A 22,349-nucleotide genomic window follows, 5' to 3' on the forward strand; every position below is an offset into this window, starting at 1 on the left:
CCGTTTTGTACTCTGAATATAAAAATACTAATTCAAACTAAGCTAGTAAAGTTCTATTTGATGGATGGTCATGATATCATCAATCAAGATGAAAAATCAAGAGAATTAAATTTTGAATACAGTCCAAATCCTGTGCCTATTAAGAAGTCCAGCTAAGCTCAAAGAAAGGAGAGATAAGGAACTATCTTTTAATTGCATAAGGAACTATCTTTTAATTGCAATGGCAAGTTTGGACCAGGACACCAATGCAAGACAAAAAATTCTCATTGAAGGATGGAGGATGCTGTAGCTATACAAGAATTGGAGCCACCAGAAATCTCCATTGATGTCGCTTATTGTGCGCGAGTTCTGCAATTTCCTTAATGGAGATACAAGGTAGAATAGCTCGATGCCAAATTATCGTCTAGGTGGATTCAGGAAGTACTCACAATTGTTAAACAACCAAGATGCTAGAAAATTGGAGATCACTCCTAATACAAAAGGAAAGTTTGAAGTCATCATGGCAAGTTGAGAATGCATAGATTCCAAGCTTTGGGTAATACGAAGGAGGTATGATGATCTAAGGAATTTCAATTACTATAGATTTCTATTTACCTAATGGTTAAGTAGCTTAGGGCACATTATCTGAGAATTTTTTTGAACTACCCATGCAATTCAATCTTGATTAGAAGAGGGTTATTCTGAGAGACAGGCACGTATGGATAAGTTGGTGGATGAGTTTGAGATATCTAAGGGGTTTAAAAAAAATGAAGGAGTTCTTTTGCAGATCCGTGCTCGTTCCATGCACCCTCAAGATAACCCTCAACCTAAATCTAATTTGGAATTATCTAATCCAAAATTAGAGTAGATTTTTCAGTCATATGATGATATTTTTGAAGAGCCTCATGGGTTACTCCACCAAGAAACCATGATCACAAAATTCCTCTAAGCTAGGAAGGAGACTTGTTTGTCTGAAATAATATTGATATCCTCACTATATACCAAAAAAAGAGAGATTGAGAAATTGGTGGTAGATATTCAGGCTTCGAGAGTAATTCACCCAAGTCAAAGTCCTTACTTATCTCCTTTATTGTTAGCGAAGAAGCATGATGGGTCTTGAAGCCTCGAATCAAATCACCATCAAAGATAAGTTTCCTGTACCAATCAACGAGTAATCGGACGAACTCCATGGTATCAAGTTCTTCACCAAGTTGGTATATGATCTAGCTACCATCAAGATAAAAATGCACCCTCATAACATACCAAAGACTGCCTTCTAAATGCACCAAGGATATTATGTGTTTATGTTGGTGCCATTTAGACTCGCTAATGCTCCATCAACATTTTAGTCCTCGATGAACATGGTATTCGAGCCAGATCTTCATAAGTTCATTCCAGTATTATGTGATGACATTTTGATTTATAGCAAGTCAAGGGAAGAACACATGAAGCATCTTGAGATTATTTTAAATGTTTTGAGAACTCACTGGTTATTTGTCAACAAAAGGAAACTGTAGTTTTGTCCAACAAGAAGTGAACTACTTGGGTCACATAATTTCTAGCGAAGGAGTTGGTGTTTATTTAGAAAAAAATGGCTATCATAAAGTAGTGCCTAAGCTAAAAACAATCGAAGTATTTGAGCGGTTTCCTCGAATTAACAGGATGCTACTGCAAGTTTTATTCAAAACTATTAGGAAAACAACAATCCCATTAACTCATATGCTAAAAAGGGAAACTTCAACTGGACCCCAAGGGCAGAAGAAGCTCTTGAATTGCTCAAGAAGGCAATGACCCAAGCTCTAGTGTACGTTAGCTCTTCCCAATTTTAGCCAGCCATTCATTATTGAATATTATGCATCAAGATCGAGCATTGGAGGAGTTCTCATGCGAAGCAAGAGGCCGATTGCATTTTCGGTCATGCCTGGTGCGAATTTATCTTTATCAGCCTATGATAAGGAGATGTTGGCTCTAATTCTTGCAGTTCGAAAATGGAGGCCATACTTGTTGGAGAGAAAATTTATTATGCGAACAGATTAGCAGAGTCTTAAATACCTACGAGAGCAGAAAATCACCATCTCCGCACAAGAAAAGTGGTTAATTAGCAAATTTGATGGGGTGTAACTTTACCATTGAGTACAAAGAAGGAAAAGAGAACTATGTTGCATTTGCACTTTCACACAAGTATGAGGAGGCTATGTAATTGGCTGCCATATCAACACCAATTCCCTCTTGGTTAGAACTTAGAACCAATAAAAGAAGTCACAACATTAGTGAAGCTATGCCAACAAGTAAAAGCCACTGGACCTTTGGAATGGAAAGAACGTCTTCGCAGCCAATGTCTTTAAGATAATAATCTTCAAGAATAAAATTTATTTATCTGCTGACTGACTCTTCTTTGGTTCGTCTCATTGCTAAGGAAATGCACTCCAGCACCCAAGAAGAATATCACAAGACTCTTAAAAGAGTAGTCAGTTTTTTTACAGGCAAGGCATGAGAAAATCACTTTGAGAATATTTCAAGAACTGTGAAGCTTGTCAAAGGCAAACGGGGGAAAATCTCAATCCGGCAGGCCTATTGTATCCACTCTCAATTCCAGCATAGATTTGGTTAGATATATGCATTGTTTTTTTGGAGGAGCTTCCTAAGTCTAAAGGGAAGTCGGTCATTGTTGTTGTTGTTGTTGACAAGCTCTCTAAATTTGCGAACTTTATTCCCATCTCTCATCCATATTCGACAGCTTCAACAGCTTAAATATTCTTTGAGCAAATATCTAAATTGTATGCAATGCGTAGAAATACTGTGTGTGATAGAGACGTCACTTCCACCAGCATTGTTTGGAGTGAGAGCTTTTCAACTTGCAGGGAACCAGATTCAACTTTAGTTCAGCCTACAACCCCAATACTGATAGCCAAAGCGAGGTGGTCAACCAATCAGTCGAGATGTATCTCTGGTTTTCATTAGGCATAGCCCGAATGTGTACGCTAGACTCTTTGGGTCAAGTGTTGTTACAGTATAAGCATCCATGCAGTGGACCACGAGTTGTGGGATAGAGGCTAGTTATCAAGGAGTTGCATTCGCAATTGAATGTGGCCCAACAATGCATGAAAAAGTTTTATGATGCTCACAGAACCGAGAAAGAGTTTCAATCATGTTGGGGATTTTGTTTATATCCAGTTGCAGCCATATCAACTATCGACAGGCATCCTCTTCGAGGGAATCTTAAATTATCTCCTAGATACTATGGACCATTTGAGATCATTGAGAAGATTGGACTGCTGGCAAACAAGCTCAAATTACCATAAAGCTCTGAACTTCCATTCAGTGTTCCATGTCTCCTTGCATAAGAGGAAGGTAGGAGCAAATAATGCTATGTGGAGATCTTCATCCTAGTCCAAGTTTTAGGAGATCTTCCTCCTAGTCCTCACAAACTTCTGATGCAGATAATGCTATGTGGAAGGCATCTGTCACAGACAAAGAGGCTGAGGATGTTGTCTAAGAGCCTTGCTTGAGAAAAATTCCCTGGGCTCGGATGGATTTTCACCAGTATTCTATAAGGCCTTTTGGATCATCATCAGGCATGATATTGTTGAGGCCGGCAGGAGGTTGTTTTAACTGGTTCTATGCCACCTGTTTGGAGGTGGACTTTTTATCTCACTCATTCCTAAGAAGCCTAATCCGCAGCAAATCAAAGATTCAAGGCCAATAAGTTAGTGTAAAACATTATATAAAAAATTGTAGCCAGACTGTTGATCACCAGGATGAAGTATGTATTGCCTAAGTTGATTTCGGAGGAGCAGGAGGCTTTTATACGAGGCCGGCAAATTTCTGACAACATTCTAATTGTTCAGAAGATCATTCAATGGAAATTGCATCCAAGAGAAATTCCTTGATGGTGATGAAAGTTGATATGAAGAAGCATGCTCAAGATAGAGTGAAATGAAGCTACCTTCAAGCTATCCTTGAGCACTATGGTTTCCATCGGTCTTATGTTTATCAGATCACGTTATGCGTCTCCAATCCAAGCTTCTCTAATTTATTGAATGGATTCCGTATTTCCTGGTTCGATTCGACCATTGGATCGAGACAACACTGACCCTCATCCCCCTTTTTGTTTGTTCTTTGCTCTAATATGCTTAGCAGAACATTACAAGATACAGTGTCTAATGGAGATATGATGGCCTTTGAGCTGGCCAGAGGAAGGCCTCACATATCTCATCTTATGTTTGCAAATGATTTACTTCTCAGTACCAAAGCCTGTGCATAATGCTCCAAGAATATTATGATAGAATACCGTAATCAGTCAAGGCAATAGGTCAATGTTGAGAAGTCATTATTGATGGTTAGGCTGAAGCGCAAAGATGATACTTAAGAGCATAGTATGTCGCACCAGTCTGAACCGGACAGTATATAACGTACCGTACCATAATGATTCGGTACCGGTGGCGTGCCTACACTCAATACATCAAAAAAAAATTCATACCATACTGTATTGAACTGTATAAATATGGTACCAATACGAAGTCCGATACCGAGATGGCAAACTTTACTCAAAAGATATATATGTGTTCACTTATCTCTCAGTGTTCCTCTATCTGGTAGGTGTATAAAGGCATCTGAGTTCAATTTCCTCTTCGAGAAGATTCATATAATAAATTAGATGGATGAAAATGGCGACACAAGTTGGCTGCTTTATTTTGCTGCAGTTCTGTTCCTCTTTCATTGGTGGACAGGCTTCAGCGGATTTTTAAATCCTTTTTCTGGGGGACATCATGACATTGGACAAATAGGCATTCACCTTGTTACTTGGAAGGATATGCGTAGATCAAAGGATTTGGGTGGTTTGGGCATTCATGATCTCCTGCATCGGTGCAAGGCCGCCAATCTTATGCTTAATCCTGAATTGTTCTGGGCTAAACTCATCGCTGCTAAGTATAATTTCAAAACGTCTGGGGAGGAGCACCGATGTAGCGAGAAAAGTCTCGGCCATGTGGAGATCTATAGCTAAGGAGGCTGATCCTATTCAGTATGCATTTTAATGGCAGATTGGCAATGGTGGAAGTATCAATATTCTGGAGGATGCATGAATTGATAACATACCACAGTTACCACTCAACATAAAACTTATTCCAATGGACAGTACTTTGCAGTTAGATGGTAAAGCTGCTTTCCTCTTTAATTACTGATTTCATGGATGGAATGTGCCGAAGTTGCAGAAATTTTTCAGTCTAGAGACAATTCAATATATTATTGCTTTACCCGGTTCGAAGTGTATTCATCACCAGCTCTTCTGCCCGAAGCCTATCCTCTCCCAAGATTCTTGCGCAGTCCAATGAGCTTCAAGAGCTACAGGTCCTTGCATATGTAAAGGTGCGATCCATTTTGTTCTTTTAGAGAGCTCATTAGGCGTAGGTGGACTAGGCTAAGCCCGGATGCGGTCGCCTCGGGCCAGCCCACCGTTTCATCCAAAGAAAAAAAAAAACAAAATATTAATGAGATAGGATGGCATTTATGCTTTTTTTTTTTTTCTCCATTCTCGAGTACAGCACATATTCTTAATGAGATGGGACATGATGCATCGTCGATGCCTATGCCCATCCAAGACATCTCTCTCTTTCTCTCTTTTTCAATTATTTTAATTATTTCTGCATGGCTTGCGTTTATTTACATTTAGATCAAAAATAAGTATTTATTTTTACAAAATTAGTATTTACTTTCAGTGCATTAATATTTATTTTAAAATACTTAGTATTTACCCCTTTCAAATTTTTTTTTTTATTATTGTTCACTACGAGACAGATCGATCACCTGATGGAGGATAACCACATTTTTTTATTTATTTTTAAATATTTGTATTTATCCTCGCAAATTATATATTTACATTTTAGTATTTATTTCTATAAGCCGGGAGAGGGAGGAAAAGAGGGCTGGAGAACGGCACATATCCCAAAAGATGGGTGTCAGCATGACAGCCTGTCTTGTCTCGTTAATTCGAACTTCTCTCTTAAACAGTTATTTGGATACCTCAACATGTGCGCCGATCAATATATATATATATATATATATATATACGCGTACTGCAGAAGGAAAACAGCCAACTTATGGATTGAAAGAGTGCGGAGTCCCTTCAATGTTTCTCTTCAATTATTCTGAAACTTTAGGAGAAAGCCCCCACAATAACAAAATTGCAACAGTACAAATTCAAAGACGAGGACCGTTTTCTGGAAACAAAGGAACATAATACCATACTAGTCAACCTATGCCACCTATCTTCCCATTGACATATCACTATTGCATCATCTCATATTGATATAAGAACTTGACATCAATATCTGAGAAATTGGAAACTAGCAAGTTAAACAGCATGATTAGTAATGCACTTCAATGAATGATGGTTCCCAACAGGAACCTTCCAATGTGGGGGGGTAATTGCAGGCTATAAAGCAGCAATGCTAAATGTGGAATACTGCTGAATAGATTATAAAATGTCCCCAAAAACTATACATGCATGTAGTCAACTGAAAAAATCCATCATTAACATCACATTTTACCTTTAACTACTGCAGCTTGAGAAGTTTGGGTTGAGCATGTCATCTAAGAAACTTCTTGCATAAACTGGAATTTGCTACTTCATGAATGGAAAATTGCCGTATCATCTTTGCACTCCAACACAGGTGAAGTATTTTTTGTTAACCATCACTACTGATCAAGCAATTTGCAGCTTATAAAGTGTGTTTAAGCTAATGTGCAGGTTCAAAAAAAAAAGAAGCTAATTTTTTAGTGTCATGGTAAGGCGGTTTGCTTCTTCAAACATGCTTCAGATTTAGTTTCAGATGCAACAAGCTTTGGAGATCGGAAGGCTAGATAAACAGGGCAGTTTGACCCCACTCAAAAGATACTTCTTTTCGTAATCAATAAAACAAGCAAGTTCCGACTTTGCTAACCACAAAGTTTTCATCAATTTCTTCCATAATGAATTGGTTGCTTGTTATGAATAGCACAAAAGTTCAGAGAGACAAAAAGATATTGCATGATTAATGAACATTTTGTTATTAAAAAAAAATTCTAGTAGAAAAATTAACATGACAGGATTCTGCAAAATAAATGAGCTATCTATTCCATTGCAGACCTTCGACAAACATCAGCTAAGCACTACAACTACAAATATGCTGTAATGTTTATATGGATACTGCAATTATTGTTCACCTAAAATAGAAGTCCCCTTTGATTCTTAAGCACCTGCATCATCGAAATTCAGATAATTTTTATAACCCAAATTTATAAGGGACAGATTCATCTAAAATCAGTTTTTTTTTTCTTGTTTTGGTTGAATCCTTATCATCAGGAAACTTCACTTGCTCCTATCTATTCTGCATAATCCTCTGCTAAAAATCTGTCATCCCTCCTCCTTCCCATCACATCTTTTGTGTTCCAGCAATAGACATTTGTTGCAAGTGTTTGGATCCATAATGGTGGCAAGATGTCGCAGATCCCACTTCATTCCTATTGTCTAGAGTACAATATTGTACCCTAGAAACAGGTTATGTATTGTGTATATTGGGTACCCATACGAATCCAAGGAACTTCAATAATACTATGTGGCTAGTCTTTTTGGGTAAGGTCCTAGCTTGTTAAGAATGGTATCAGAGCAGATCTGGCCCATAGCCGATGTAAGACTAGATACACGTCTGCACAGGCACTCACATGAAAGGCAAGGAACCAAGGTACTCAATTGCAGGTCTTAGAAGGCAGCAAATTGTGGACTTCATGCTTGTTAGTAGTCTGTTTCATATATATCATAAAAATTCTAGTGTTCATAATTTTTTAAAAAAGGAAAAATTTAGAAATCATCGCCTTTCCTGGTAAAGATGTAAAAATCTCCATGAGCATGTCCAGTTTCTGGTTATGGATAGGATTTTCAAATATTTAGGCACAATTTACATAATAATTTAAAAAAGTCTGTTCCACATTGTTCCAAATCGTCATTTATCTTTTCCTTTTTTTTTTTTTTTTGCTATTCAACATTCTGATCTCCCCGACTGTTTCTTACTTGTAATGATGAATGAATGTCAAATAAACATGAGAGTTAGTTATTGTTTTTCCTTTCCCTTCTTAAGAAATATGATGGTGATGCACCACCAGGGTTTAAAGCTGCACTAACACTGGTCAGCAACTAAACATGAGACTCCTTGGTCTCATTGGCAATCTCCAAATTCTTTCCTAAACAATAATAACATGATTATAGGATTTAAGATGCATAACCCACTGCTTAAGATGCACATCTCATCTTACTTTGCACAAAGTTATTTCAAGAGAAACAAAAACTGTGAAAAAGATGCTGTTTTTCTCTTATCCATGTATGTAAAACAGCTGATCTAACTCTGCAAGACCCTAAATAACCAGTTTCATCATTGGCAATTGATTCAACAAGATGGCTTCGGCCTAACTAGATGCTCCCGAATAGTCAGCATTCCGTATGACCTAGAGTGTTCTTGCACTCTCCAGTCTGCTGCAAAGGTTTCTAGCTTTTACCAGGAGGTTTCTTCGAAGTTGCGAACCTACGTTGTATAAATCCACCTATTATGTCCTCATATGCTCACAATCACAATCAGTGAGGACGATAATACATCTATGTCACCGCACCCCACCTGATCATGTGTCCACCTTGCATGCTTGCATTTTATCCCTCTATTCCTTCAAAAGACCACATTCTCCTTGGGGCTTCCTTCTCAACTATATGCATCATATCATCTTCCATGCCAAAGAATTCTCTACCTGAATCACACTAGTGAAGCCATGATGTTGTCACTGACGTGGCCCTCATGCCTGCCACACACACCTTTCTGCTTCAAGTCCCCTTCATGGGGCACTTGAATTTTCAAATTCCTTCAGGTCTGCCTTTTCCTACAACAATGGAATTGGACAAGCTCGCATGACATCATCATTAAGAACACCAACTAAAGCTGTAGGGGAAAAATGGCAATGGACTATTTCAGTAAATGCCAATCCCGTACCACTAAGCAAGCAGAAATTCTTATACAATCTCGTGCATACACATGAGTTATTCTAAATTGATGGCACTTGATATTCCAAAAACATTTATACTCTTGTCTTGAGTAAATCAAAGCAAAGCTATTTAGTCTCCTCTTCGACTACAAGATATATGACTCTCCCTTCGCATCAACACTTTCAGGCATTCCATATATGACCATCTCAAAGAACATCAGCTCATGTAGTCTTGCCTTAATTAATGTCCCCTTACCTTGGTAAGGAGTGCCTGTGCTCTCACATCCAAAAATCTCTCAATTTGACCTGCCCTCTCCTTTCCGCCTGCCCCATCTGCAGTTTATATGAGCAATATGGACCACCTTAGATGAAACCATACAAAAAATAGTTGACTTTAGGTCTTTATCAACCCATATTTTTCTGATTTTCTCGACAAATTCCAGCCTCATCCTTAGCCATATGGTTGAGCTCTCCCTCCCTCAGTCTTAATCTCTCCATACTCCTCATATTTACACCGAAGATCTATCTATTTTTGCACTCCATAGGCAAGATGTTAAGCATGGGAGACATAACTAATTCACATATTCCTAGATCAAGCTAGTGTTCCTTGAGCTTTGAGCTAATCAGGGCCAAAGTTTAAAAGTTCTAAACTAAGAATTTCAGCTTCAGCTCCTAGCAATTTGTGACAATATGGATGCCTATATTTATCTTCTCATAAAGTCATGCAAGAGGAGATTGCAAAACATAAAGAATTCTAATTTTCTTGTGAGAAGGAGATATGTTTTATATCCAAATAGACTTGATATGAATCCATTATGGGAATCTAGGTAATAAGTGTTCATGTGTTCTGTTCACGAACATAATGAACTGAATCAATTAGGACCTGTTTAGATGATTGGGCTGAAAATCCTATTGGATTCGTGGATTAGGCCAGAATAACCAGCAAAATCATAGGATTATATGCTGGGCTAGGCCCATATTCATAAGTACCTAGGCATAACTTTGGAGCACGTCTTTTTTTTCTACCTATGGGATTCAGGCCGGCCCACTCCAAAGTTATTCATAGGTACTTATGAATATAGGCCTAACCCAGCCTATAATCCTATGATTTTACTAGTTGTACTGGCCTAATCCACGAATCCAATAGAATTTTCAGCCCAATCATCCAAACAGGCCCTTAATGTCAAAAGGCTTAGGATAAGATCCATGTAAAGCACTTAACGGGTCTAATTTCGCCCTTGATCTTTGCTTACTTGGAGGAAAATTGCAAAGTGGATAATTGCTGGCTATTTCAAGATTGCCATATCCTCATTAAACACCTAAAAACAAACTCGGCACAATCACTTTTTAATATGTATCTAGACAAGCTAAACTCCATCATAGCAATACTACAGATTTAAAAGTCTCCATATATTACACATAGCAGATGATATAAGCATATGGATGAAGTCAGTGAACCAAATCCCAATGCCAAATTAAGTCTATTCACATCTAAGTCCTAAAGTAAAGACTTACAAACTTGGGATGACGTTGTTCCTTAACATTTCCTTCTAACATAGATCTAATCACTAAAATTGTGTAGCATGCCTGATGCTGTAACTGACATATAATAAACCCAACTGGAACAAGAGGATAAGTAAAACTATTGTGGCCACCTAAAATTCTGCTTATGCATTCTATTTTCACATTTGATTCTTTGGGATTCATACAAGGACATATTTCTACAATAGTTAGCTTCGCTGAGTCCTAAACTGAGCCATCTATTTATGAAGCATCTTAAGCATTCAAAATAAGATGTTTCCAACTAAATTTTCTTCCAATTCATACTGTTATAACCACCAAGTTCCTCCAAAATTGCTGTTTATCATATTGCCAAACACTCCAAGAAACAAAAAAATCTCCAGCATCATGTTTGCCATGTACTATTTTGGCTCTGCAAAGGGGTTAGCTACAAAAGAGGAAAATACGATCATTTTTGCAGCTCAACAAAAGGGCTAAACCTAGAGGCAAAATCTGCCCTTTTCTTGGGCCTATAGTTATCTCAGAGTCTTAGTTTTGTTAGGTCTAATTTTATTATTGTAACGGATCCTTTTGCATCAAGTCATTGGGGTTTTGCCGGATGTCTATATGGGATAGTTTTGACACCTAATAGGTCTTTAGTGTCTTTCAGGTTTCAACTTTCTGTTTGAGTTCTATTTGAACTCAAGTTGTGCTTTTAAGACCACTTATCAGGGCACTTTATTAGATGGAACTATCAGCAGTTCTGTTCCGTATTTAGGAGTCATAAAGGAATTCAAACAGTGGCCAACCGAGCCTTTATTTCCTGATTTAGCCAGCTGAGTGGCTGAGTGGCCCAGTGTTTATTTATTAGTTCTGTTTGGTTGCAAGGAATTCCACAAAAAAAGAAAACGGAAAGTAATTTTTCCGTGAAAAGAAAAGGTTCTTTGGAGATATCATAATAAGCGTTTCCAAATTGGAAATTTTATCCTGAAACAAACAAATGGAAAACTACCTAACTAAATTCCATTCTGGTGTTTATGGCTCTCTGTTACGGAGCAGAATACTGCTGATTACCCGATCAAAAATGATATTTAGATGAGTTTGCAGCACAGTTTGTTCTCTGAAACCTGCAAACAGATTTGCAGCTATTTTACAGAATTTTACAGATTAAAGGTTCTGCTGTTTAGAAGGAATTGAAATCTGAATTAAGGCCGCTGCACATTGCCATTAAGTAATCCCTAATTCTCCAGTGGGTTCACATCAAATTTCCAATTAAATTTGATCTTAAGGTCAGTACCAACATAAGAAAATAAAATTCTACACAAAGATCAACCTACAAACACCATATAGTTTTTCCAGTACAATCTCTTTATTTTTTTAAATAATGTAATATAAATAGAAAAGATTATCTCACTAATTTAGCCAGAGAGAAGTATCCTACTACTCCATTCTTTGTTGAAACCAATACCAGGTTTCATCTTAAAAAATAAAAGGCCCTTTGATCTATCGTCAGCACCATCTGGAAGCCCTTTGATCTAGACCCTGCTTTTTCCCAGTTCTTCTCTTTTCTAAGTTCGCCTTTGGTTTATGTTGCATATACCCAAGCTATTTCAAATGGTTCTCCTGCACCTTATTCTCTGATGGTTTCATTGTAACCTTGTCCGATATCCTCACCGTGAATCCACCTTAACATACCACCATGCTTATGGGTCCTAAGTATCATGCAATACTCATATAATAAGATACAAGTTTTTTATAACCCTATAAAATTTTCCTCTATTATTTACACTGTCAGATAGTCATAAATCAAGCCTTAGCTTACCTTAGCTAACCAGCCTTCATGACATATATCATGGGTCTTCCTCATTTATCAATCCCTTCTTCTGTAGAACAGTCTAACAGTATCCTTGATCTGTTACAACATTATCATCCTACATTTCCAGTTCTCCACTAGAGTTGTCCTCCATATAACTTTTCTATTTTGATGAACTTTCAGGACTTGTCTCCAAAATGTTCCATCCAACAACGTTTTAATGGTATCAAACCCTAGTACAAATAACAATTGATATACCATTAGCTGATAAGGCATGCCAGGTATCTCCCCCTGGACACAAGTTGGCACTGCAGATATAACAGGTGCAAAGAGGTAAAGGCTTACAACCAACCCCTAGTGAAGCATACTCAGATTGAGGGCTCTCTAAATAGTTGATTTATTTTTCTCTTGCATGTACAACTATTAAAATTGCCAAAATATCAATGTGATATGTTATTATTACTCACAGCACACCTGTGATTTCCTCTCTATTTGAATGAAACTTGCCAAAGTGTTTCAAATGGATTCAAAGTATTTCCAAGACAGACCATCTTACAACTTTGTAAACTTCAAGTCGTGTGTTATGGGCAAACACGTGGAAATGCATGTTTATTAAGGAAACAAAAGCAGCTAGCCACTATCTAATGATAACTAGAGATAACATCATGATTCATATAGCTCTTTCTACCAAGGACGAAAAGGAAGCCTTGGAGAAAAATAAAGACCAGTCCTCATGTAGGGAATCCTCTTATCTTGAATAAACGAAAGAGGAATGCAGCAAAGAGTGAGTGGAAAAGATAAAGCATGAATCACCCACAGTGATAATAAGATAAGAAGAAAACTTCTGCAGGAATGGAAGAAAAAAAATTGATTACTACAACTGCATCAAATTATGGCCTTTACAACAACAGTTGGAAGACCTGAATCCAATGAGCAGATATTTTCTAGACATTCTTTCAAATGATAGATGTTGACAAATTTGATTTAACAGAATCAGATAGATGTAGGAGCTTAAATACCAAAAACTATGAATTACACTGGAACTTAATTATACAGACCTTGGCTGTACAAAAGTAACAATTGGATGCTGATGAGAGAAGCATATTAAAATGAGTAGAAATATTCCTTTGTTGTATCCTTGAAGATTTTCTTGGTTCTAAAGTCCATTAACACCAATACTATCTACACTTAACATTTTGATTATGTTATTTCTGCTTAACAATTTACCAGTATTAGAGGGTAGAGATGCTTAAGCTCGAATTGAATAGAGAGTAGAACAGCTTATTTCATCATTTCTATCCATCATCACAAATAATGCTTCTTAAGGATCACAAAACTCAAGCATCTTACTTTTGGACATCTATTCCATAGAGGTTGTATTCAAAAAGAAATCCAAAAACTGCAGCAGATATATATGATGAAGTTGGAGCATCAACAACATTTGGGGGGAAATATACATGTCAAGCAATACTTAATGGACTATCCAAATTTATTTTCTAGAAAATCTTTAAATTAAGGAAAAGATAAACGTATCTACAGAGATTGCTGATTCAATGTTAAATTTTTAGAATTTCCAGCTACATTCTGACTTCTAGAAAGCAATGATTTACATTAACATTCTGACAATGATTGTAATGTTCTCAGAGGCCCTTAACATTGTGTTTGTCTACATACAACAGAACTTTCAGATGATGCAATTTTACAATGATAACTACCACAAGGAAACACCCTATCTTAAGTAGCTATTCTAAACAAAATACAGGAAATGATAAAAGCCATACATGCCTATGTTAAGACAAGAAAAGAGAGAAAAACAAAGGTGGAGAGTAGCATGTAATCCTACAGCCTCTCGCGGAATGATCTCCTTTTGACATAAGCAGAGGACTAAGAATCAAGGAACAACCAAATGCACATGCTGAAAAAAGCATCAATAGATAACTAATCCCCCTGAACTCCCACTAGTTGCATTACACTGTGCCCAATATATCACAGCAGCTCCTACTGCAACTCGTCCAAAAGTTAGAGAATCTATTCAATTCTACTCAACCAAAACCCAGTTTGCGTTACTGCATAAACAAGCGAAAGCACCCAGAATTGAGAACCCAGATATTCAAATGAAAAAGAATTCCCTCAACTGCAATGGAGAACAAGCAGTAGGAGTGGGCAACCTAGTTCAAACTTCCATTACCTAATTTTATCTAAATATGCGCAGAATCTACAACATACTGTCATTTCCCTCCTAATTGCCTCTGCACCAAGCTCGATTAATCACAACAACAACAATGATGATGATAACCAACAACAACATTGATGATTATGATGACGACGTGATGATGACCCTCCAAAAATCTGTCATACTATTCTGTAATCTTAATTTGAATAAAGATGGGGAAATGAAATACCGAAATCAATCTTCGCCTGTCGGAAAAAGCGTTAGGACCCTCCTCCCACCACGTCCTCCTCTGCTGCCCGATTCCAAATCCTCCACATACGAGGCTGCCGATGGTGCAGGTGGTGGCGGAGGTGGTACCAAGCCAACCGCCGCCGGCCCCACCATACGATGCATCCCTGGCTGCGGCACAGTCCGTCCTAGAAAGCCATGATCATAACCCCCAGTGCTGCCGGTCGGCGATCCGAAATGGCCCATATGCCTCTGCTGATAGTACTGCTGCTGATGCTGCTGCTGCACGGCGGCCGTGATCTGCTGGTGATGCTGCAGCGCAGCGACAGGCACGAACGGCATGAAGGGTTCCGGCCCGGGCCCGCGGCCGAGGAAATGATGAGGAACAGGGCCGCTAGCGAAAAGCTGGTCGGTGGCGGCATCGGCGGCGGAGATGGGGCCGCCTGCTCCTGCGCCGGCTGCGCCTCCGGCCGCGCCGCCAGCGGAGGAGCTGAGGCCCTGCATGCGCTTGAGGTAGAGCCGGTACTTCTGGAGGTGGCTAGCGACGTTCTCGCGGGTGAGGCCGTCGACGCTCATCAGCTGCATTATGGTCTTGGGGACCGCGTTCTTGATCCCCAGGTGGGCCACCGCGTCCACGAACCGCTTGTGGAGCTGCGGCGTCCACACCAGCCGCGGTCGCTTCAGGGTACGAGCCGGCTCGTCGCCTCCGCCGCCGGAGGCGGCGGCGGAGAGGTGGTCGGGGGAGTCGAAGTCGGGCGGGGTTTGGGAGGAGGGTGCGGATGGGGGCGGTGGGAGGGTCGGAGCCGAGTGGAGGTGGTGGAGGGAAGGATTAGGGTTGGAGTTGGAGGGGGCGATGGGGATGTCGAAGGCGAGAGCGAGGTCGGGTGTGATGAGAGTCTGAGAGAGCGGCGTCAGCTCCTCCGGGCTCGGGAGCTGCTCCTCCCACCGTGCGAACCAGTTCGGCTCCTCCTCTTCCCTCATCCCTCCTCTTCTTATTGCAGCTATGGAGATCCAAAGTGTACCGATTTATTGCTATCAGACGAGAAAAGGAATAAACGGAAGAAGATTTGGGGGCAGAAAGGAGGCGCAGAGAGAGGGTGGTGCTGGGGGGAGAGGGTTTCGAGGTGGATCTCTCTCTTTTTTTGGTGTTTTCTGCGGATGCTTTGTGGGTTCGCTTCTCTCTGCTCCTCTCTTTCTATCTTTCAGAGCATTTGGATTGTTTAATTTGGATATTAATTTAGGAATGCAGTGACAGTGTGATCTGTTTTCATCCCATGTTTTGTTTGTTTGTTGGTTGGTTGGACATTTTTTTTATTCCGGCTTTTTGGGGCATGGCTGGGGTGGTGGTGACCTGTAAGAGAGGGCAGATCTTGGGGCTTGGTAATCTAGGCTTGGTCGTGGGGTTTAATTACGGGTTTGGGACTTGCGATTACCCTGGCTGGTCTTTTTCAGTTTTTTGTCCTCGCACTGGCGTCCAGGCGTATGGCTGCCGGGGGGATTTTGTGGTTCAACGCCTAAATTGACTGCCGCCTAACATCTTGGCCTTGCAGATTGGATGTCATATCCTTTTGCTCTTCAATTCAAGGAGAATATTCACTGAGCTCACAATTGCCGATTTGGCAATTTGACCTCTTATGTTTGGTAGAAAATCTCTCAAATTGTACCAATTCTCTCTTGCCATATGGCTAGAAATTTATTTATGTTCTTATGATGGGAATAATAGCAATACTTTTCATTTAGTTTTTTTTTTCTATTTGGTAGTTGGTTGGTGGGTAAAAGAAGCAAAATTTTATCTAAAAATAAACCTAACTTTACCCGAAAAAACTAAAATGGTAAAATGATTGATTATATGAGGACTAATAAATGGCAATCAAATGAACGACTGAATGTATCTTTCTTATAGTGTTCATAAGCTAACAATAATTTGTAATGTACATGCATATTATAGAGCATGTCAAAAAAATATTTTATGAATATTTTTTGTATATTTTGGATATAAAAGTATTCAAGACAATGTTTTTTTTTCTAAGAAAATTGTTATATTTCATTGTAATAGCTTATAGAAAGACAAATAATATTTAAAAAAAAAATCATATTTAACCCAAAGCAAGAGTTATAGCCCATAACTGTTATAGACCACACATTATCAATGTCATGCATAGAACCAATCAAGGAACCAACAATAGGGAGTTTGTTTTAAAATGATGCCCTGAAGAAAGAAAATAAAAAGCAATTTGGTACAACCATTTAGATTTTGGTATATTCCTTGTTCTTTGATCTACTATTTTTCCCATTTTAAATTTAGCTTCATGTCATGGAGAATGATAGTTTATCAATTTTCCTACAGTACCTATAAAATAAGGCTTGGCCTAAGGATTTGGTGCCATCCTCCTTATAGGGGAGGTTTAATGTGAACCATGCATGTCCAAGATTTCATATCATATATGGACTAGGAACTTTAGAGCTAAAAGGCATTAAATTATAAGCTCAACAACAGGAACATATACCTAATTGTAGTATCAAAGGAACCAAAAGTACTCATTAATGCACAGAAAGATGGTCAAAGAAGCAAAGTATGTAGAGATAGGAAGTTGATTATCAAGATATAGATGTATCAAGTAATAAATGAGCAGAAGGCTTGCTAATCCCAACTATAATAATTGCTAGATGTTGTCAAGCCACAATCCTATGGATTAGTTTTTCTTTGTATGCAATTAAAATGATTAATAAGGCTAAAACTTTGGTCAAGTTGCACTATAACATCTATGAAAAATGATCCTATACTTTTTTCTCTTTCAAAAAATATGATTGAGAATGCTACCACTAGAATCCATACATTGGACCCGCCCCAACCATAGAGGAATGCCAACCAGCTTAGTCAAGGTTGGTTGGCCTCAATGACTTCCATGTTAGTAACATGATTCACTTAGTCTACTTGGCTCGTCCAAACTACATTAAATTCAAATCACTAAATCTAAAGTTTAAGATAGTAAATTGATAGAAGCAGTACAACGACACTCGACAAAATGGTATACAGCCACTTCAAATATATATGCATAAAAATGGACTAAACAAATGAATTAGTGATCTTAAACTAATCAACATTGCTATAATTTACTACAATTGTATAATCTACACTAATAAAAAAATGGTATAACTTGAATACATTAAGATGCTTGTCCTTATCCATTGCTTGGCTCCCAACTTAAGTGGCAACCTATTAACTTGGATGCATGGCCCAGGGGCTCACATGAACCTCCAGGTTCTTGAGTTGGTTTAGGGATTTAGGTAACGAGATCTGGTGGCAGTTTTGATGTTAGGACAGTTGGAAAGGGACAGTTAGGGAAACATGGATATTTATGTGATTTTGGGTACTCCCCCTGGAATCTAGGGAGACAGCCGGAATTAGTTGTGAAAACTGAAACCACATCTTTCAGGAAGCGGGCGATCCGAGGTGCTCAAAGTTCATATGACCATCCTACCCCCACGAAGTGCACTATATTTACGACACCACCTCTCCTCAGACGAAAATATTCCTTGGCCGGTCGTTCGATGCGCTTCTGGTCACCTGCGGTAACTCTCACCGTGTGCTTGATATGCTGAACTTGATGAGGCCTTTTCATAGGCAGGTCTGACGACCGCTTGAGAAGTGCCTCCGTGAGGAAAGCACGGTGGTCCCTTTACATATTTGGCCCAAGCACATATTGCTTTTGGTTTGGTCAACAATCTGGGTCCATAAAATAACCCTTGTCTTAGGATTTGGGGGGTTCATTGTTCTTACAATATTGAGCTCTAAATGGAGGGGAATCTTTGATAATGCAATAATTAATTTTTAAATCAAAAGTTAATGATAGTACAATTCATTAGATGGGGACATGGCATCGAAGTGCAGACTTGCCTCATCTTGGTAGAGTTGGATAAGGCCAACTCTTTGTAGATCTATTTCTTTAACTTTAGAATTCTAAAGGTATCTCTTATCTATAGAAAAGTTAATAGTATGGTTACTTGGATGGTTATTTACATGGCCGACCACATCGAGATTATATTATGTAATTCTACAACAGATTTTGCAATTAAATTTTTGAATATTTTATTTTCTGATTTCTACGGATGTATTTATATTGGTTTGATTTTGCCGATTTACCCCCTCAAAAAAAAGTGTTGTTCCTATAACTCTAAAAGGAAATAAAAGGTAAGAAACTTTTAACCAATAATATTCCAGCTTAAAGATAGGAATATATTTAACATGAAATTTGGAAAGGGTGGCAACACTGAATCCAACTTAAGCCAAGTTTTAGTTAATATCCAAAAAAGTATATCCGTATTTGGATTAAAAAATATGGATATGTTTAATATACATTTTTGTATCCGTATCCATTTATAACAAAAATGGGTATGCTTAATATCTTATTCGTATTCATATCTATTTAGAACAAATATGAATATTAATTTTGATATCTATTTAATATCCATATCCGTATCCGTATTTATTGACAAATATGGATATATCAATATCCGATTTTAGCCCTGAACTTCGTTCCTCCTTTGATTGTTACTTTTCTGCTTGGATGAGTAGAGATCGATTAGAATCCTTTGTACTATTCGAGGTAGTTTAAGGGCTTGTTTGGATTTTGCATAGTTTTATCCTCGTAGTTCGACCTTGGCTGGTGATCCACTTGCATTCTGTGGTTGGTATGAAGGATATGGACTGGAGGAAGGATAGATAAGGAGGAAGGATGAATGAGAGAGAGGATGGATGGGTCTTTTATCTATTCTCCCATATGTTTGGTGAAGTATGAAATATTGGCCGGAAATGATTCCCTCCTAAATTTAGTATAGGAGGAAGGAAAGGGAGGATGGATGATATTTGTAGGATATTTTACTAAACTACTCCTTGATAAAATAGTAGTATTGTTATTATCATCATTTTAAGCACTTACTTATACTAAAGAAGTGTGGCAATTTTATAAACTTATAATCTTTATGATTTATAATTATATAAATATTTAGTTTTATTTTAGTTTAATTTAATAAATTATTTTATATATTAATTATATAAATAATTATTTAATTTATAATTTAATTTAAATATTCAATTAATTTTATATAAATAATTAACTAAAAATAGTGAATATAAATAGAAAAGAGTAAAGAAAAGTTGAGATTTTGTCAAAAATTAATTAGGGGTATTTTTGTTAGCATAGAAATCCATCCCTCACATTCTCCACCCATTCTTCCTTACATCTTTCTAACTTGAGACGATACAAATTGGTGGGCCAGGATGGATCTGACAATTCCTCCTTGTCATCCATCCTTTCTAAGAGTATTTGAACCAAACGGTGGATGGGGATCATTCATCCTTCCAACTCCAATCGTCCTTCTAACTAAAGTATGATTTTTATCTTCATCACATGATTAAACTTCTTAGTAATTTAACATGGAATAGATGGCTAGTGAGACCCAAAACATGGCGAATGGGACTTGGGTTAGGCTAGTTTCTCCAAAAGATTGAAAATGTAACTAAACCAGATAAAATCTTGCCAATTAGTTGTGGGTTTCTTTTTTGTGTGGAGCTAGGGTTGTAATAGGTTAGACTCGAGTTAGATCCATGTTGTATCTTGATAAGAAAAATTCAGTTCGAATATATCAAAATAAGTAAGCTTTGGAATTGCATCTAAACTTAATTAATAATTGGATTCAAGTTTGGGTTTGAGTTTTCCTGAAGTTTAATTTAGCATATGATTTTAGTACAGCAACTTGTCGATGGTCAGCGTCTCCCAAAATGCAAAGTTTCTTGTTATGATAGTCCTCCATAAATAGTAAATCTTTAATAGATTGTCGTGGGAGAGGGGCACAATAAGGAAAGTAAGCGATTGATTTTGGAAAAAAAAATCTAAGAACCCTCTACAACCCTAATTGTAAGAATTTACTATGGCTTCAGCTTTTGTGCCTATAGCTGACTTCCATATGGTAGGTGTCATGAGTTGCTCATGCGAGATTCCATAATTACAAAACAATCTTAGGCCCTGTTTGGGGGAGCTGTGGATAGTAGAGCTGTTGGAAGTAGAGCTGTCTGAAGTAGATCAAAAGCTGCTTGCTGTTTGGTAACTATATTTGTAAAGTGCTGTGGCACTTTAATATATATTTGGTAAACAAACTGAGAAAGTAATTTTGAATAACAAAATTACCATAAAGGATATTGCATAGTATTATACAACAGAACATAATAAAATATAACATATATTAATACATAAATATATGATATAGTATAATATTATTGTAATATAAAATAATATTATTATAATATAGCATAAGATTAAATTATTTAACATAACATATTAATGTATTATGATATAATGTAATATATATTATATTTATAGTATAATACAATAATAAAGGTATAAAATATTATAATTATTAGTATAAATTAATTTTCTATAATATAACATAATATTAAATTATTTAAAATAACATATTAATGTATTATGATGTAATGTAATATAATATAATATTTATAGTATAATACAATAATAAAGGTATAAAATATTATAATTATTAGTAAAAATTAATTTTCCATAATATAACATAATATTAAATTATTTAAAATAACATATTAATGTATTATGATATAATGTAATATAATATTATATTTATAGTATAATACAATAATAAAGGTATAAAATATTTTAATTATTAGTGTAAATTAATTTTTCATCCTCCGAATCTCTAACAATTTTTCTTGCGGAAGGGAGTCTGACGAGTAGGGTTCTTGGCTCTAGCAGATTTTTAGGTTTATAAAGGGACAAACTATGTAATTGTTATATTTTAATATGGGCATTTTTGTCAAAAATACAGCTTTCCGACAAAGCTGAAAACAACATTTTTGGAAAGCTCCAAATTGAAACTTCCTCCCAAAAGCTATTTTCAGCTTCCCGCAAAAGGTGAAACAGCTTTTCGGAAATTTTACCAAACACCATTTTTTATCTAAAAGTACTTTTGGAGGGCCAGCAAGTGCTTTTTGGTCCTCCAAAAGCTCCCCCAAACAAGGCCTTAATAGATATGGTATCTTAATTCTAATGGTATGGATGTCTTCATCCCGTTACTCTATTTTATTGTATTTTATTTCTATGAAAAAAGTTTTTTCAAAAGAAAACTCTGTTCTCTCTTTTCTTTATTAGCTGGCTAGATCTAATCTCTCTTCCATTATCTTGCCAAAGCACACAATGGAACTAGCTAAATATTTGAGACAATCTTCATTTCACACTTTTACTTTTTGATGTAAATCTTCGTTTGGCACATCTCTCAAAAGTTCTAAGAAATATTCCTTTCATCACAGATCAAAGGGTTACCTTTATTTGGAGCAACACTACAAGAACTGTAACTTCTGTTTCAATAGTTTCTTTTGGTAGATTGATATGTATCTTCATTTTTGCAATCCTCTTTCCATGGTTCTATCTCTTTCCATGTTACTATGGCAACTTTAAGCCCTTTTTCCAATCCAGTGAACTTGAGACATGTAAGAGTTCATTTCTAGGATTAGAAGTTCGTGCTTTTAGAATCTTTAGAGTTTATTGCAAGGTTCAAAAATTCATATGGCAGTCACTTAGGAAGTATCTTAGCCAGAACAGATCTAGGATTCTAGATGAGAGCATG

General features: G+C 37.2%; 1 protein-coding gene across 1 annotated transcript; it reads right to left on the reverse strand.

Moving 5' to 3' along the window:
* Window positions 1–13,884: 13,884 nt before the first annotated feature.
* LOC103721848 (transcription factor MYBC1-like) lies at window positions 13,885–16,003 on the reverse strand. Its single transcript, XM_008812208.3, has one exon. It carries the CDS (start codon window positions 15,675–15,677, stop codon window positions 14,703–14,705), a length of 975 nt encoding a protein of 324 aa, XP_008810430.1. The 5' UTR covers window positions 15,678–16,003; the 3' UTR covers window positions 13,885–14,702.
* Window positions 16,004–22,349: the final 6,346 nt, after the last annotated feature.

Source organism: Phoenix dactylifera, chromosome 1 (assembly GCF_009389715.1).
Source record: "Phoenix dactylifera cultivar Barhee BC4 chromosome 1, palm_55x_up_171113_PBpolish2nd_filt_p, whole genome shotgun sequence".
Taxonomy (NCBI): Eukaryota; Viridiplantae; Streptophyta; class Magnoliopsida; order Arecales; family Arecaceae; genus Phoenix; species Phoenix dactylifera.